The following is a 16,382-nucleotide window of genomic DNA, read 5'->3' on the forward strand; positions in this document are numbered from 1 at the left end:
ATAACGCCCAACTAAATATCGAATTTTAATGTACTAAGTGTGAAGGAGGAGAAAACTCTTCTGCTTGCCTATCGTGGCCTGCGCTTATCACTGTAATTATCCCCCACGTATAGAAAGCCGAGAGACTTCGAGTGATTAAGTTTGTCGTGCTACAATGAAAGTTGCCGTTTCTTCTATGCAAGACAGCCCTTTAACTTTCAATAGGCCTATTGTTTCGGGAGAAAATAATTCCATATGGCCTATTCATTTGTGGCGTCTGCATATCTGGTATTATCAGGTGCCGTGTCACTTTTGTTTTCTGATAACACCGTACGGCCACTGGGCATCGTCGTCTAGTCGTTGGGTTGGTATAAATTTCCATCACATCCTAGTCCTGTAGTTGTTATCCTCAGTCCTTTCAAAATGCCAATTCAAGGACAATATGGATATGTTGGTCTAGAGAATGACGTGAGATCTATTCCCTCTAATGTTACCGTCACCAGGGAGAAATCCCTGGAAAAAGCAGACGAGATCGCTTACCAAACTCAGGACCTGCAGGAGGTCGATATCAAGTTTGGTGAAGACGTTTTTGACGGCTTACAATTTAAAAATAACAGAGACATTGTCGAGAAGGTTGTCGACTCCTCTGACGATCCAACCATGAAGGTTTGGACTGTTCGTTCTGTTGTTATCGGTGCCGGCCTGGCTATTTTCGGTGGTGTCTTGCAATGTATGTTCTACTTCAAGCCGCAAACTATTGTTGTCAGTGGTGTCTTCTTGATGCTTATCGCTCACGTTATCGGTGAGTTTTGGGCTAAGGTCTTGCCAACCAAGGGTTACTTTAGATACATCAACCCTGGTCCATGGAACAAAAAGGAACTTACTTTTTCAACCATCATGGCCGGTTCTGCTTCCTCGTGTGCTTTGGCTATCGAAGTTCTTGCTGTGCAAAAGCTTTGGTACAACTCCAGTTTGAATGCCGGTCTCGGTATTTTCCTCACCTTCTCATCTCAATTGATTGGTTATGCGCTTGTCGGTATGGGTCTTAAGAAGGCTCTGCTTTACCCATCCGAAATGTTCTACCCTAACAGTATCCCAATGGTGGCTACTATCCACACCTTGCATAACAACAAGGAAAAGACTAAGAAACAGTTGAGATACTTCTACTACTTCTTCTTGGCCACCTTCTTGTTCGAGATCTTTCCAGAATGGGTGTTCCCATGGTTGATTGGTTTCTCCATCCCATGTCTCGCTAATCCACATTCCGCCAACGTTTCCAGAATCTTTGGTGGTACCAACGGTAACGAAGGATTGGGCTTCTTGTCCATCTGTTTCGACTGGAACTACGTTGCCGGTACTGGTTCTCCATTGACCATTCCTCTGGATGCTACCGTCAACAACTTGTTCGGTTACTTCCTCTGTATCGCCGTCTTCTCTGGTGTTTACTGGGGTAATGTGTGGAAATCTAAGAACTTCCCATTCTTGTCTCAATCGCTTTATTACGAAGAGTCCGAGCCTGGTAACTACTTGGTTTACAACCAAACTGCCATTCTCACTAACAACATCTTCGACCCTGAAAAATTCGCCGAACAGGGTACCCCTTACATGACCGGTACCTACGTTGTTTACTTGATCGCTACCAACCTGTCTGTCGGTGCCACTTTCACCCACATGCTCTTATTCCATCGTAAGGAGCTCGGCCCAGCTTTCTACTGGATTAAGTCCATTAAGGACAAACTCCTCAACTTCAAGGAACTCTTCACCGTTGAGAACCTCAAGTTCTGGAAACTTGCAAACAGAGACCCAAGATTGAACTCCGACGGCACTTTGCCAGAAGTCTTTAATGATTCTCACATGAGAGCCATGCTCAGATATAAGGAAGTTCCAACCTGGTGGTACGCCCTCCTGTTCGTTCTTGCCTTCATGGTGGCTCTTATCTGCCTGTACAAAGCTGACTCTGGATTGCCATGGTACATGTTGATCTTCGCTCTCGCTCTCGCGTACCCAATGACTCTCTTTTTGGGATCTTTGGTTGGTATCTTTGGTTTCGGTGGTACTCAGATGCAAACCGTTATTCAAATGATTGGTGGTTTCTCCATGCCAAAACAGTCTCCATTGGCTAACATGTACTTCACATTGTACGGTTACAACTCTGTTGGTCAAGCCTTTAGTCTTTTGAGTGACTTGAAGATGGGCCACTACGTTAAGCTTCCTCCTAAGGACACTTTTGCTGCTCAGTTGATCGGTACCGTTATTGGTTCCATCTTCAACTACATCATGATGAACCAGATTGTCGACGAGCAATTCGACCTCCTTAAGGACATTCAGTCCACCTCTGCTATCTGGTCTGGTCAGAATGTCCAACAATACAACACTCAAGGTATTGCTTGGGGTGCTCTGGCTAAAGAACTCTTTGTTATTGGAAAGACCTACTACATCGTTCCATTGTCGCTTGTCATTGGTTTCGGATTGCCTTTGCCTTTCTACCTTGCTCACCGGTTGAGACCTACTTGGAGATTCGACACTATCAAGACTCCAGTGCTTGTGTGGTACGTTGGTTGGTTGTGTGTTGGTGTTAACTCTTCTATCACCACATACTTCATCGCTGCTTTTATTTCTCAGTTCTACTTCAAGAAGTACAGACCAAACTACTTTAGAAAGTACAACTACATTGTTGCTGCTGCACTGATTGGAGGTGCTCAGGTTGCTGTCTTTGTTATTTCCTTTGCTGTTGGTGGTGCCGGTGGTCCAAACAGTAACCACTCGTTCCCAAGATGGTGGGGTAATTTGAACGGTGCTACTGGTATTGATGAGAACTACGACCACTGCAAGTTCACCAACTACGGTTGATCCTTGTATGCTAGTGCCAATAGTATAATTAAATTAAACTTGTTTTCAAAAACTCGTAAACTTCATAACTGCAGTTGGTATGTTTCGTTCGTCACCATAATAAGCTCTTCTTCGCTCTTAGTCGAGCTGAACTTGACGCTCCCGTTAAACCTTCCAAACTTGAGGTCCTCATGTTCCATCACCACGCTCCCAAACACATCCAGCCGAACGTCGTTGGCCGGGTCTTTGAACCGCGCAAACTGCACCCGTCGGTTGTTGTACATGTATGCGTAAGGCTTGCAGGTTTCCACCTCCATCAATGAGACAGGATCTGAAGAAGTTACTGTCTCCAAGCTGGCAGCGATTGTAGATGACGTCTGACCGCCAGCCGTGCCACTTCCGATCGGTTGAAAACTCACTTTCCAGTTGATCGCACCGGTGGCTAAGTCCACCACCGCCACATCTCCGGTAGCAGTCAGGGCAACCAGCTCGTTTGTGTACGTCCAATGGGCCTGGTTGACGGATTGTTTGATCAGACCTATCTTCTTGAACCCAAAATTCGACAAACACCAGTTGTAGGGGCTTTTCAGCGGCCCGAGCTCGTCTGACGACTGGCTCGACGATCGCGTCTGCGAAAGCCCGCAAAGACTCTCGTTGGCGAACGAGTGGATAGACCCATTGAGCTTGCTCAAGAGCACGAGGCTGCGATCGTCGTTGCTCCAAAACAGATCCGTCACAATAGCAGAGGTCTTGCCCCGTTTGTGCTTATCGATCAGAGTTATCTCCTTATCGTACTTTGTGTAATCCCAGACGTAAATATCGTCACCCCTGGTTGTCACCGTGGCGACGGTGAGATCGAAGGGCGACATCTTGATTGCAGAGCAGCCGTCCGGGGGAGAAAAGCAGAACTGGATTTGGCTGGCATCGAGATCCACCACCACGACGTAGCTGGAGTTTGCACTCAACGTGTTTAGGATGGTAACAAGCATTTCGCGGAACTTCTTGCTCCGGAGCATCTCGTCGTCGCCGGAGCCAACGGCAGAGGTCGCATCTCCGAGCCCGTCCAGTTTCTCTGCGGAAAACATCTTTTTGACCTTAGATTGGGAAATCTCGGAAAGCATCACCATCGAGTCCAGCACTGTTTTCGAGAAACTCTGCCAAATCTTGTTCAGAACAGAGATCTGGTGAGCAAGCCTCAATGGGGTGGGTGCCTGTGTTTTCAGCCACGAGGTGATACGTGGGTCCCCGGACGCGGCGTAGTAGATCAGGTGAGAGCCCACGATATCGAAGACGGGCTGGTTATTCACTGTAGTGCAGTCGAACGTAGAGACAAGTTTGCGATCGGACGTCGAGTACACGGACAGTTTACCCGAAGGCGACGCGACGCCAAAATAGTTCCCATTGGAGGGGCACACTGAGATGTTGAGCTCGTGTTGATCAATCTTGGATTGGATTACCGTCTTATCAAGTGTTTTCATATCCAACACGATCAACTCGTACTCTTTGTAAACATTCTTTACCAAAACCAATGTCTGACAAGATGCAGCTGTTTTATATGATGTGAGCGGGTATATCCCCAAAATGGTAGTCTCTTTAGCCAAGGAAAAACGATAAAGTAGACACAGAGCCCGCTTCTCGGGAGCTTGAGACAAGAGATCCCAGTCCCACAGCTCCAGCACGTTCTGCGACCCAAGATAGACCTCTCCATCCGGACCAATCTGCTTGAGCGTGCCGTTTGCCCTAGTCTGGTCAATTTTGCTGTTACCGTTTCCCTCCACATGTTTCTTCATTTTCGTCCACAAGAACGCTCCCCGGTACCCCGACGACGGCGTGCTCCCCGTGACGGGGGTTCTTTCTAATCGTGTGCTCTTCGGTTGCGGGACGGGCACAGTAGGAAACACCATAAATTTGTATCCTGATAGATTATCAAGTGTTTCTGTTTCCCTTATCACGCTGCCAGACTCCGGCACGTGTCAACAACAGAGACGGTGGTCGAAGTTTTAAAAAAATTGCAAACACGAAAAACAAAGTCGTTGACCATGTCTTCTGCAATTCAGCTATTAAATCCCAAGGCCGAGTCGATCCGCAGACAGCAGGCGCTGCAGGTGAACATTTCTGCGGCCCAGGGCTTGCAAGACGTGTTGAGTTCCAATTTGGGGCCAAAGGGCACTTTGAAAATGCTCGTGGACGGTGCTGGAAGTATCAAGATCACCAAGGACGGAAAGGTTCTGTTGAACGAGATGCAGATCCAGTCGCCTACTGCAGTGATGATTGCCCGTGCTGCTTCGGCGCAGGACGAGATCACTGGTGACGGAACCACCACCGTTGTTCTGCTTGTTGGAGAGCTTCTCAGACAGGCTGAGCGGTTCTTGAACGAGGGCATCCATCCTCGTGTTTTGACCGACGGTTTCGAGGCTGCCAGAGAGGAGACATTGCAGTTTCTGAACACGTTTGTGAAAAAGCCAGAGATCGACAGAGAGCTGCTCTTGCAGGTGGCAAGATCCTCGTTGGCCACCAAGGTCAACCCAGAACTGACCGACGTGTTGACGCCGATTGTGACCGACGCTGTGTTGAGTGTCAAGGATAACGAAAGTCTGGACTTACACATGATCGAGATCATGGCCATGATGCACGAGACGGCCAAAGATACACAGTTCATCAAGGGATTGGTTCTTGACCACGGAGCCAGACACCCAGACATGCCAAAGAGACTGGAAAATGCATACATTTTGATTCTGAACGTGTCACTTGAGTACGAAAAGACCGAGGTGAACTCGGGCTTCTACTACTCGTCGGCCGATCAAAGAGAGAAGCTTGTTGCCAGTGAGAGAAAATTCGTTGACGACAAACTCAAAAAGATTGTGGAGCTAAAGAAAGAGGTGTGCGGAAACGATCCTACCAAGAGTTTTGTTGTGATCAACCAGAAAGGTATTGATCCAATGTCCTTGGACGTTTTGGCAAAGAACAACATCCTGGCTTTGAGAAGAGCTAAGAGAAGAAACATGGAGAGATTGCAGTTGGTTTGCGGAGGAGAGGCCCAGAACTCTGTTGAGGACCTCAGTCCATCAATTCTGGGACACTCTGGTTTGGTTTACGAACAGACCATCGGCGAGGAGAAGTTTACGTTTGTGACAGAAAACACAGATCCAAAGGCTTGCACCATTTTGATCAAGGGAGCACACAACCATATTATTCAGCAGACCAAGGACGCGATTAGAGACGGGTTGCGTGCTGTTGCCAACGTGATCAGAGATCAGATGCTTGTTCCTGGTGCTGGAGCGTTCTATCTTTCTGCCTCCAAACACATTCTCGAAACCAAATCCAACAAGGGTAAGCTTAAACCAGGACTCAAGGCATTTTCGGACTCATTGCTCGTGATACCCAAGACGCTTGCCAAGAACTCTGGACTGGACTCCTTGGAGGCCATCTCTGCTTGCCAGGACGAGATCGAGGAAGGACAGGTTGTTGGAATCGATCTCAACTCTGGAGAGCCTACGGATCCAACAATCGACGGTATCTGGGACTCGTTCCGGGTGATCAGAAACGCAATTTCGTCAGCCACCGGAATCGCTTCGAATTTGTTGCTGTGTGACGAGCTTCTCAAGGCTGGCCGGTCCTCGTTGAAAGATCAGCAGCAGTAATGACAGGAAACGTAATACATAACGTAATCATAAATCAAAGGGATAAGTGCACAGATGGAAAATTTTGCTTACATTAATGCAGCTTTTCATTGGACGATGGAGCCGTTTCCAATATAAAACTAGTGCACGGCTCTATTATATTACCGGTTCGAGCCAAATAAGGAATAATAAAAAAACCTGTGTACCAATCATGCTGAAGGATTTGATCTTGAAGATCAGTTTTCCGAGAGGCAAATTTGTCATCCTTCTTGCTACTTCGAAATGAGCACCAATATCTGTGCGAACTGTCGTACCACGAAGACGCCGTTGTGGCGACGAATTCCAGATGGCTCCCTTACCTGCAACGCCTGTGGACTCTACTACAAGGCGAATAATGCGCATCGGCCTATAGACATGAAAAAACCACCGAGTTTAATACCTTTGGCACCCAACGCAGCAGAAGAGGGCTCGTGCAAAGGAGACGGCCACTGTAACGGTACCGGGGGTTCGGGATCTTGTCAGAACTGTCCCTCGTTCAACAACCGAATACTCTTCTCCAAGGATGAGGATAGACAGAAACAGCACGTGACCAAGCTGGAGCAAGACAGCCCATTTTTAGTGGCCTGCACGAACTGTGGTACCACGGTGACGCCGCTCTGGCGCCGTGACGAGGCCGGCAACACTATATGCAATGCATGTGGACTGTACTACAAGCTGCATGGAGCCCATCGGCCTGTCAAACTTAAAAAAAGCACCATACGGCGTCGCAAAAAGACGGCCACAACTATGGCGTCGCCATATCCACAGCGCTCGAACGGCACCAGATCGGAGAGCCCACCGCCCAGCAGCTCTGCTTCGAGGCCTATTGCGATCAATTTTACCGCCAGCTTTGCTCGCCCAAAATCAACCCCAACCTCCATGAGCATCACTTCGCTGCTTACTGAGGATAAGCCTATAAACTAGGCCTGTTTCATAGAGACTATCGACGCGCGTCGATTAATGCAAAAAAAAATTATATCCCCTGTTCGTTTACTATAGTAATTAGTGGTGGCATGGCCAATGAAGTCCGCAGACTGGGTTTCCAAGGATGCACAGTCGACTCCGCGACGCAATGACTTGCGACGAATTAAGCTGAGCCGTTTTGACGGCTCGTTCGATCCGGCCTTTCATCGGATACCGGTGACAGAAGAAAAGACAACCACCATCAACTCTGTTGAGAGACGCGAAAAGTTCAAGATTGACCTGGGGAAGCCTCTGCCGCTGGAGTACGACACGCATCCGTCAACGTCGCGACGTAAACCTCGGCTGATCGCAAAAAACGACGCGTCCATGTCCAACATACACACCCAAACTCCTCCGCCACGAACGCTCCAGACACGCCTCACCACACGCGCCGGACACCGCGAGCCGGCTGCGAGACATACAGAGCAGACAGTACTGCCCATACGCAACAGAGAAGAGCGCTTACGGCGTTTACGGACAATTCTTCTCGGGAACAACCACATTTCTAGCACACCCATTGATGGTCAAGACACCCTTGAACCAGTTATTTTGGCTGCGACTAGTACAGAGTCGGACTCTGCTGCGAACGAGCCAAAGCCCGTGGAGATTGTGCCAATCGCCGAGCCAGCAGCCGAGTCAGCACACAAACCAGCCAGCAAGTCAAAGCTGCTAGTAACCCTGGTGGTTCTGCTCATCCTGTTGGCACTTTCGTATTTCGTTTCCGACTAGCCATTGTATACTAGAGCTATGTACCAAACCACCCATAGACGATCGACGCGTCGACATGTTAATTTGTTTCTCTAAATAATTAGGCTGTCATCTGCAGCGCGTGTCACTCTTATCGTGTGTCACAATTAATTTGCCCTTATCGAAGGGAAAACAAAGTTCCTTTCTTTGCAATCTAAACCAAGTGTAAACAAACTAGAAAGTACCCAGATTATAGCGTATTAGGCGGCAATTACAAGGACAGCATGAGATCGCAATTTAAAGACGAGCATCCGTTCGGTAAGTATTACTGGCGCATTACCGCTTCTAACAATTATTAGAACGCAGAAAGGCTGAGGCCTCCAGAATTAGAGGCAAGTTCCTGGACAGAATCCCTGTTATCTGCGAGAAGGTTGAGGAGAGTGATATTCCGGAGATCGACAAGCGCAAATACCTGGTTCCTTCGGATTTGACGGTGGGACAGTTTGTTTACGTGATCCGTAAAAGAATTATGTTACCATCAGAGAAGGCTATTTTCATTTTTGTGAACGATATACTCCCTCCAACCGCCTCGCTCATGAGCACGATCTACGAGCAATACAAGGATGAAGACGGGTTCCTCTACATCCTTTACAGTGGAGAAAACACGTTTGGACAATTGGAGGGGGTCGAAGAGGTGCTTTAGCGGGACTAACAGGGTTACGTTTTGGTGATGCATCGCAATTGGGTTCTATTGATTTTTATGTTTTGATAATATTGGCAATATTCACAAGTTTAGCAGCCGTTCTTTCAGTTTTTCCTCTATCAGCTTGGGTTCGAATTTCCCCTCCGTGGCTCTCATGGTTAGGCCCAGCAGGTATTTGAGTTTATTGGTTTTCCCGGACACAATTTGTGCCACCACAGGTGCGTTTTCAGAAAGCACCTGGTCCAGCACCGGGTCCAGGGTTTCTGTGTGGTTTGTTTTCGAGAGGTCAAAGTCGTTGATAAGTTGCGCGATGGGGATGTTTTGGTCTTGAGGGTTATTTACCAGATGCATCAACAACAGTTTTGCGTTGTTCTTTGTTACCTGCTGCTTCTTCAAGGCCACCATCAGTTCGACAAACTTGTCCACATCCATCACAGATGGTTCAAAGTCCATATTTGACTTGCTCAGGCACCCCAGGAGCTCGTGTGTTAGCCAGTTTATAGGATTTTCCACCCCTGATTGAGAACACTTATTGTACAATTGTTTGTAGTAGTCCATCAGTTTATGGTTTCCCATCAGGATGTTTGCGTCTCGTAGCTTGATCTTGTAGTCGTTGAGTATTTGATCGAGCTTCTGGTCCACAGATGGTGGCAGAATAGCTTGAATTTTGGGCACGATATCGTTCAAGTCGAGTTTGATCTCCGGGAGCTCAGGATCAGGCATGTATCTGTAGTCTATTGCGTTCTCCTTGGATCTGAGTTTGTATGTCTTTTTCCCCGACCATCCTCGTGTTTCCACCTCGGTGATGGCACCTCCGGTTTTAATGATATTGCATTGTCTTTGGTACTCGTATTTGATCGCCGACACTATGGCCGACGTTGTGGGCAAATTCTTGATTTCGATCCGGCTGTGGTCGTCGACCGAGAGGTTGACGTCGACTCTGATAGCTCCGGTTTCCAGTTCTCCCGTGCAAACGTCCAGATTGACGAGAGTTTGTTGTAGTTTTTTAATGAAAGCCCGCACTTCTTCCACGGAGGAAAAGTCTGGCTTGGTGACCATCTCGATCAACGGGATGTTGGATCTATTGAAGTCGACGTTACTCTCGTTGTCCAGCTTATACAATGTTCTTCCGGTATCCTGTTCAATTTGTAACTGCTCGATTCGGATGGTTTTTTCTTCAGGCAGGTCGTACTTTGTCAAGCGTAGATATCCATCCTTCGCGATGGGATGGTAATGCTGGGTTATTTGGTACCCGAGCGGCTGATCTCCGTAGAAATAGTGTTTTCTGTCAAACTGGGACGTTTCTTTCACTGTACAGTTGAGTGCTAGGGCCGTTTTCAAAGCATACATCAAGGGCTCCTTGTTGAGCTTGGGTTGGGTTCCCGGCAAACTCACGTCGAAAAACGAGGTGGTGGTGTTTGGCCGCACATCCAGCAACGACGTGGTGTTTTTGGACAGTGCAAACAGCTTCCGGTTGGTCTTTAATTGCGTGTGAATCTCCAACCCAACCTTGAGCATGATAAAAGGTAAGATTTAATATTTTTTTCCCTTTGTTTTATTTCTATACGTTATATGTCATGGATAGGAAGTATATTTGCGTTTCCGAAACAGCTACCAGACGGATTGGAGGTAGGAATTGACTTCTTTTTCTTCAAAAGCTCGAGCGAGTCGAGTTTCCGCGGAATCAAGCAGATCTCGGAAGGTGTTCATCTGATCCATCTGACCAACCAGCTTAGTAACACCAGAACGGCTCGGTTTGTGCGTTGCAAAGAGCAACAGGTTGTTCTTCTTGCTGTTATTGATGGTGAGCTCGAAGTTGAGAGCGTTTTTGTTGGAAATGAGCTGGTTCACGGAAAGGGCCAGAACCCCATGTTGGAACACATGCTACCGTTCATGGTGAACTACTCGTCGTTCGAAAACAACCAGTGGCCAGCGATCGGCTTGAACATAGACTACGGGAAATTTGTTTCTGTGCAGAACGGGTGGTTTAGCGACCTGATCACCTCGTCAGATACTTCCACCACAGAACTATTGGAGCTGCAAAAAGTCATTCAGTTTGATATGAACCAGCAAAACGGAGAGCTAAAACTCACGCAGACGAACCCGAAAGCTGTTCTCAAACATACCAAGCTGGACCTGACAACATTTTCGGTTGATAAATCCCAATTCTTTGCGCATCTATTCACTATGGACAGTTTTATGAACGAACACAATTTCTCCTTCATTGGACTCCTCACACTCAACAATTGGTCTTGTTTGGAACAATGGTACAATCTCACTAACCTTGTGCTGGAATGTGTGCAATTAGTGCTTGATAACGGTCCGTTCTACCAGCGGTTCCTGGACCTATTGCAAAAACAACTGGACCTGGCCAAGTCTATCACTGAAGAGTTTATCAAGGTCCACCGGCTCGTGCCGAGTCTCAAAGTGTTTCTAGTCAACATGGAAAGCTTCCCGTACGCGGTCCAGTTTCAGTTTGGGTCGTTTATGCGGTTCTTGGACCAAAATTATGATATCTCGTTGACTTACAAATTAGACGAAATCAGCGAAAGCGAGGACGAGTGATTCTTCGGTCTGGTTTCAAACTCTAACTTAAAGTGCCCGCCAATTGTCGGGTAGCAGAGAAATTGCGATTTCTCGTACACTGCCGGCACCCCGTTAGGCTCTACCTGGAGCCTGTACTGTCCTGGCTGGCCTCTTGCACGGATCCAGAGTCTATTATCGAACAGTTGCCAGTCTGACCACTCGTTACTAATCTCCATACGCGACCTAACAACATGCTTGTACTTCTCGGCAGCTCGTGTCACCAACAGATGCGTGTCCTGGGCAGTGTGGACTACCCGGAAGAGACATTTGAGCATGTTGAATTTCTCGGGGCATGACTTGTCCTGCAACGTCTCGGCGAGCGAGAAGTCGCTGCTGAACACTGTGGCGTTCTTCGAGTCGATGGTGGTGTATCTGTGGTGGTAATTTGATGCTGGCGATACTTGGTACAGCTGGTCGTACAGGTATCTATCGATGCTCATGGCGGAGAACTGTGAGAACGCTTTGCGTGGGATGCGAATAGTCATTCTGAGCGTTTTGTCGCAGAATCGTGCGCTTGCCATCTGGCTGAGTTGGCTGGTTTCTGCTTCGACCTGTTCAACGGCCGACTCCACGTCGTGGAGCAACGTCTCGACATGCTGTTTATCCAGCTTATTATCGCGCAGCCATTTCCTAATGCGATTGCGCAACGTGACGGGTTGCGAGTTCGTTGCGTCCTCAAACCAAACCAGGTTCTGTTCCTTGGCGTACTGGTACAGCTCCGACTTGTGAAACGACAGCAGCGGCCGAATCAACTGTTTGGTAGTCAATGGGTGCTCTATCGGGAACCGCGCGCGTGTGTGCATTCCAGCGAGACCGAACAGCGTCGAGTTCTTGGCCAGTCGCATCAAAAACGTTTCCAGCTGGTCGTCGCGGTGGTGTGCAACCAGCACACTCTGAATGTCCAAGCGGTCCATCGTCTGAGAGATCAGCGAGTACCGCCAGTCCCTGGCCCATTTTTCGAACTTTTCGGGCGCGTCAGGCGTGGGTATCTTGACGATATGGTGCTCGACACCCATATCTGTTGCAATTCGGTGCACCTGAGCCGCCTCGTGCGCACTCTGGTCCCGTAACCCATGATCGATGGTGATTGCGTGGACGTCGATTCCGGTCTTTTTTAGCAAATCAAGCAGCACCATGGAGTCGACGCCACCAGAAACAGCCACAAGGGCCCGTTTCGGGAGAATCCCAGCCACAGAACTATTAAACCGTGATACCAAAGACATTCATATTGAGTCTAAAAAAAATATATGAGAAAAAAATATTGCAATCATGCCAAGGCACCGAGCGGATCATAATATGGCAGAACCTTGAAGTCTTTGCCCTTCCACAGGTCTGCGAGCTTGGCAGAGGTGAACTTTTCGCTGGTGACGACCTGGAAAACGTACTCGTCGAACCATCTGTCGCTCATAACGAAGTACCCCTTGTGGCTACCATACTCGCCCCAGGAGTTCTCCACCTTCCATCTGACAGGCTTGCCGTCAACGATGTGGACGCCCACCAGCACCATGGCGTGGGTCATTTGCGATGAGCCAGTCATCAGCCGGTGCTTCTTGTTGAGGTTCACGTCGACGCCAAAGCCCAGCTTGTAGTCCCAGGAGTCCACGTCCAGCAGGCCGAGCTGGGTGTTTCCGAACTTGCCCACGTCACAGCCAAAGAACACCGGGTGGTTGGCCTTGAGCATGGCGATGGCTGCCTGTTTCAGATTGTCCACGGCGGTGTTGACATACTCAATCGGCTTGCCACCTTCGATGTTGCCGAGCTTGTCCACTGTGTAGAGACCCTCAGTGTTTCTTGGGTCGTGGATCAGAGAGAAGTAGGAGGCAGCGTCGAACTTGAGAATGTCTTTGTAGAAGCCCTTTGGAGTGGTCTTGACGGAGTGGTAGTTGCCAAAGGTGTCCTTGTACTCCCAGACGATCTCGTCGTCGGGCTTTGGAGGAATACCCAAGGTGAGGGCCAGGATATTGTAGATATCGCGCAGCATGGCCTCCTTGGCACCGTCGATGTCGGCGGCCTTCTCGCTGGTGCTAAGTTTCCGCAGAACCAGCGCAAACTCACGCAGCTTGTTCTCGACAAGACTGTTCAAAGCCCCGGAGTTAATGGACGAGGCAGAGTCCGTGAACACGGTCTTTGGGACCAGGCCGTACGTGTTGACAAGATTGACCACCATGTCCCACTGACCACCGTCGTTCTCGGGCAGACCCATGAGGAATTGGACCAGTCTCGAGTCGATGTCCTCGTCGGCACTGTCAACGATACGGTTGAGGAACCAGTTGCACTTTTCGAGCTTGTCGTAGAAAAACAGGTAGTTCTGCGACAGCTCGAATGACTCCAAATGGTACTTGGACTTGATGAACTCCTTGAACACGTTGGTGGAGGCAAACAGCCAGCATCTTCCTGAAGACTTCTGGTTGGTGATAGGACCGCCCTGGAACTCGATGTTGACGTTGAACAGGTCCTGGTTGTCCAGGTTGATCCTAGCGGTGTTGGCAATGATGTCGGAGATGTTGTTACCGGTGAAACAGTTCAAAGCGAGCTGGTTCTTTGGGTCTGATAACAGGCTGGTTTCCCACTTTGTGAGGTTGGTCAGACTGAGTGGGGCCTCGGTTTCTGAGTCCTGTTTGCCCAGCTTGGTCTGCAACTTCATCAACAACTCGTCGTCGTCCTGAATGCTTCTCACTGGCGTGTATTTTGGTTGTGCTGGCTTGGAAGATTGATTACCCATAATAAGATAGATAAGATTAAGAGGCAAAACTATTTCCTTAGAAAATTACCATAATGGTACATTTACCGATAAACAGGAAAATAAAAAGCCACACATTTGTGGTGGCCTGGCACGGCAACCTTTAACAATTACAATTCGTAGATACAACAAGAACAGTAGTTGTGGGTAGTGTTGAGATTTCATGTTCTGATGATTATTAAAAATACGGTAATTTAAATATCCCACTATATTACACTAATTACCATGCTTCTTGCTGAACTCCTTGCTTCTTCTGGCAGCCCTTCCATCTGGGTTTCTAGGCTTCTTCTTACCTCCCGCACTTTTCAGTCCCTTAACACGCGACCCCTTCTTGGCTCTCTCTCCTTCAAGAACCACTTTTCCTGACCTCACAGCTGCTCCGTATTTTTTATCCTTAACAGGACCAGCCATCTGGGTCTTGCACCGGGTGATTCTGAGCTCTCTTGGTTTTTTCGACGTTGTCAGAAGCTGTTTGTTCAGTAACAATGCCTTGGAAACGTAGTTGGTGTCGGTGAACTGAACAATTGCAAACCCTTTGCCGTAGTTGGTCTTGGAGTCTCTCACCAGACGAACATTGGCTACCACGTTTGTTCCGTCCGGAGAACACTTTTCATTGAAGAATTTCCACAGAGACTGCTCGGTCTCCTCAAAATCCAGGTTGCCCACAAACACAGAAAGCTTGTTTTCCTGCTTCAGCGGCTGCGTCACATGGTCAACGCGGATGTAGTGGTCCAAGAAAATGGTTCCGTTCAGCTCCACAGCCTTGAGCGAGTCCTCCTCATTCTTGAACACCATGTAGCAGTTCGTGGAGTCGTCCTCTTTCACGTCCTTTAAGATGTATGCGGCTTTACGGGGGATGTTAGACTGGACAGCAAAAGATCTGAATCTGAGCGACTCGATGCTTCCAAACTTGGAAAATGCAGCTTTCAGCGACTTTGTGGCCTTTTTCGACGACAAAACAGATGTTGGCAGGTTTCCGATGAACACTGTGCGCTTGTTCTTCTCCTTTTCCTGCTCCGGGTCATATTTGGGCTCGGACTTGGTGCCAGAGCTGGACTCTTTGCGAGCTTTAGCAAAATCTGCAGCTCTTTTCGCTCTTTTGGAAGGGCCCTTCTCGGAGTCCAGAGCGGCCTGTTCTTCCTCAGATTTTGGAACGTCCACCAACGTTCTCTTACGAGCAACAAGCTCCTTGTTGTCGATCCTGGACGGCTGTGCAAACAGCGTTGCTAACGAATCAGACATTTCAGCTTTAAAGGAAGAAATTTTTTAGATATCTAATTACTTGTGCACTACCTTAATTAATTTTAATCTTTAGTGTGTGTTTCTATGGGGGAAGCTTTGGAAACAACCGAGAGCACAAAAACTAGACTCAACGACAGAAAGAACTTGTCCAGTGACGTTAGCGAGATTAATTCGTCCGAAGCAGAAACAGACAGAATGGAAAGCGTGGAGGATCACGAGACGGGCAAAGTTGCTGAGCCAAACAAACAGGACACCAATGGCAAGTTGAGCGGCGAAGAGGAGGACGAAGGAGAACAGGCGGAAGAAGAATCGGATATGGACGAGGACCAGGAAGGTGAAGCAGAGGAGGAACAGGACCGACACAAGAACGAACAAGATGAAGAGAAGGAACGGCTTCGATTGGCCGCGTTAGAACAAATGAAGAGCATAGAGATCGACTTTGCGCTTTTGAAGGATAAACTGTACGAGACACAGATGAACAAGCTGATGTTTGAGTTGGAGCTATGCAACAGCAACAAGCATCCGGATTACCTGAATTACCAAAACATGATAGAGAACAACTTTCAGGCAAAAGTGTCGCGGTTTGTCAATTTGCAGAAGTACAAGCTTAAGTGTCTAGACACCCAGACCAGAGCCACGAGAGTGGCCATCCATCAGCAATTCGCAAAACTGTGTCAGGATTTAAAGAGCGAGGAAATCATGCAAATCACGTCGGATTGGTACGAAATCAACAACGAGCGCCGGGCGATGGACAACATCACATTGAACCTGCCCGACTACTACCAGTACAACAGCGGGATTACGGCGCAAACGGTCAACTCGCAGAGCTCCATTAACCAGCTGGTGGTTCAACGGAACGCGCTATACAACGAGCTCAGCAGTTTGAAAGGCATAGAAAGATACACAGGAGGCTTCCCAAGCTCGTTGAACGACTTGAAAAGCTGCACGAACGAGGAGATCCAGATGGACCTCAAGGAAATGAACTTGGTGTGAA

At 48.3% G+C, this 16,382-nt stretch overlaps 15 protein-coding genes across 15 annotated transcripts; 9 read left to right on the forward strand and 6 right to left on the reverse strand.

Annotated features, from left to right (window-relative positions):
* Positions 1 to 402: 402 nt before the first annotated feature.
* On the forward strand, positions 403 to 2,829 carry OGAPHI_005475 (uncharacterized protein; the record flags this gene model as incomplete). Its single annotated transcript, XM_046206663.1, has 1 exon — positions 403 to 2,829. The coding sequence occupies one exon, from the start codon at positions 403 to 405 to the stop codon at positions 2,827 to 2,829; it is 2,427 nt and encodes an 808-aa protein (XP_046059316.1).
* Positions 985 to 5,195, reverse strand: OGAPHI_005476 (uncharacterized protein; the record flags this gene model as incomplete). The annotated part of the gene is made up of 4 exons (XM_046206664.1): positions 985 to 1,530; positions 1,693 to 2,839; positions 2,980 to 4,744; positions 5,069 to 5,195. 4 exons carry the CDS (start codon positions 5,193 to 5,195, stop codon positions 985 to 987), a joined length of 3,585 nt encoding a protein of 1,194 aa, XP_046059317.1.
* Positions 4,848 to 6,449, forward strand: OGAPHI_005477 (uncharacterized protein; the record flags this gene model as incomplete). The annotated part of the gene is made up of 1 exon (XM_046206665.1): positions 4,848 to 6,449. One exon carries the CDS (start codon positions 4,848 to 4,850, stop codon positions 6,447 to 6,449), a length of 1,602 nt encoding a protein of 533 aa, XP_046059318.1.
* On the reverse strand, positions 6,092 to 6,692 carry OGAPHI_005478 (uncharacterized protein; the record flags this gene model as incomplete). The annotated part of the gene is made up of 2 exons (XM_046206667.1): positions 6,092 to 6,378; positions 6,635 to 6,692. The coding sequence occupies 2 exons, from the start codon at positions 6,690 to 6,692 to the stop codon at positions 6,092 to 6,094; spliced, it is 345 nt and encodes a 114-aa protein (XP_046059319.1).
* An 18-nt stretch (positions 6,693 to 6,710) lies between these two features.
* OGAPHI_005479 (uncharacterized protein) lies at positions 6,711 to 7,391 on the forward strand (the record flags this gene model as incomplete). Its single annotated transcript, XM_046206668.1, has 1 exon — positions 6,711 to 7,391. The coding sequence occupies one exon, from the start codon at positions 6,711 to 6,713 to the stop codon at positions 7,389 to 7,391; it is 681 nt and encodes a 226-aa protein (XP_046059320.1).
* A 96-nt stretch (positions 7,392 to 7,487) lies between these two features.
* On the forward strand, positions 7,488 to 8,820 carry OGAPHI_005480 (uncharacterized protein; the record flags this gene model as incomplete). The annotated part of the gene is made up of 2 exons (XM_046206669.1): positions 7,488 to 8,140; positions 8,484 to 8,820. The coding sequence occupies 2 exons, from the start codon at positions 7,488 to 7,490 to the stop codon at positions 8,818 to 8,820; spliced, it is 990 nt and encodes a 329-aa protein (XP_046059321.1).
* An 81-nt stretch (positions 8,821 to 8,901) lies between these two features.
* Positions 8,902 to 10,338, reverse strand: OGAPHI_005481 (uncharacterized protein; the record flags this gene model as incomplete). The annotated part of the gene is made up of 1 exon (XM_046206670.1): positions 8,902 to 10,338. The coding sequence occupies one exon, from the start codon at positions 10,336 to 10,338 to the stop codon at positions 8,902 to 8,904; it is 1,437 nt and encodes a 478-aa protein (XP_046059322.1).
* Positions 9,626 to 11,385, forward strand: OGAPHI_005482 (uncharacterized protein; the record flags this gene model as incomplete). Its single annotated transcript, XM_046206671.1, has 2 exons — positions 9,626 to 10,050; positions 10,494 to 11,385. The coding sequence occupies 2 exons, from the start codon at positions 9,626 to 9,628 to the stop codon at positions 11,383 to 11,385; spliced, it is 1,317 nt and encodes a 438-aa protein (XP_046059323.1).
* Positions 11,346 to 12,629, reverse strand: OGAPHI_005483 (uncharacterized protein; the record flags this gene model as incomplete). Its single annotated transcript, XM_046206672.1, has 1 exon — positions 11,346 to 12,629. One exon carries the CDS (start codon positions 12,627 to 12,629, stop codon positions 11,346 to 11,348), a length of 1,284 nt encoding a protein of 427 aa, XP_046059324.1.
* OGAPHI_005484 (uncharacterized protein) lies at positions 12,173 to 13,732 on the forward strand (the record flags this gene model as incomplete). The annotated part of the gene is made up of 2 exons (XM_046206673.1): positions 12,173 to 12,338; positions 13,002 to 13,732. The coding sequence occupies 2 exons, from the start codon at positions 12,173 to 12,175 to the stop codon at positions 13,730 to 13,732; spliced, it is 897 nt and encodes a 298-aa protein (XP_046059325.1).
* Positions 12,674 to 14,128, reverse strand: OGAPHI_005485 (uncharacterized protein; the record flags this gene model as incomplete). Its single annotated transcript, XM_046206674.1, has 1 exon — positions 12,674 to 14,128. The coding sequence occupies one exon, from the start codon at positions 14,126 to 14,128 to the stop codon at positions 12,674 to 12,676; it is 1,455 nt and encodes a 484-aa protein (XP_046059326.1).
* OGAPHI_005486 (uncharacterized protein) lies at positions 13,755 to 14,072 on the forward strand (the record flags this gene model as incomplete). The annotated part of the gene is made up of 1 exon (XM_046206675.1): positions 13,755 to 14,072. One exon carries the CDS (start codon positions 13,755 to 13,757, stop codon positions 14,070 to 14,072), a length of 318 nt encoding a protein of 105 aa, XP_046059327.1.
* Positions 14,129 to 14,362: 234 nt separating the features above from the next.
* OGAPHI_005487 (uncharacterized protein) lies at positions 14,363 to 15,388 on the reverse strand (the record flags this gene model as incomplete). Its single annotated transcript, XM_046206676.1, has 1 exon — positions 14,363 to 15,388. The coding sequence occupies one exon, from the start codon at positions 15,386 to 15,388 to the stop codon at positions 14,363 to 14,365; it is 1,026 nt and encodes a 341-aa protein (XP_046059328.1).
* On the forward strand, positions 14,982 to 15,416 carry OGAPHI_005488 (uncharacterized protein; the record flags this gene model as incomplete). Its single annotated transcript, XM_046206678.1, has 1 exon — positions 14,982 to 15,416. The coding sequence occupies one exon, from the start codon at positions 14,982 to 14,984 to the stop codon at positions 15,414 to 15,416; it is 435 nt and encodes a 144-aa protein (XP_046059329.1).
* A 56-nt stretch (positions 15,417 to 15,472) lies between these two features.
* OGAPHI_005489 (uncharacterized protein) lies at positions 15,473 to 16,381 on the forward strand (the record flags this gene model as incomplete). The annotated part of the gene is made up of 1 exon (XM_046206679.1): positions 15,473 to 16,381. The coding sequence occupies one exon, from the start codon at positions 15,473 to 15,475 to the stop codon at positions 16,379 to 16,381; it is 909 nt and encodes a 302-aa protein (XP_046059330.1).
* Position 16,382: the final 1 nt, after the last annotated feature.

The sequence above is a fragment of the Ogataea philodendri genome, assembly GCF_020536065.1.
Source record: "Ogataea philodendri strain CBS6075 chromosome Unknown scaffold3, whole genome shotgun sequence".
Taxonomy (NCBI): domain Eukaryota; kingdom Fungi; phylum Ascomycota; class Pichiomycetes; order Pichiales; family Pichiaceae; genus Ogataea; species Ogataea philodendri.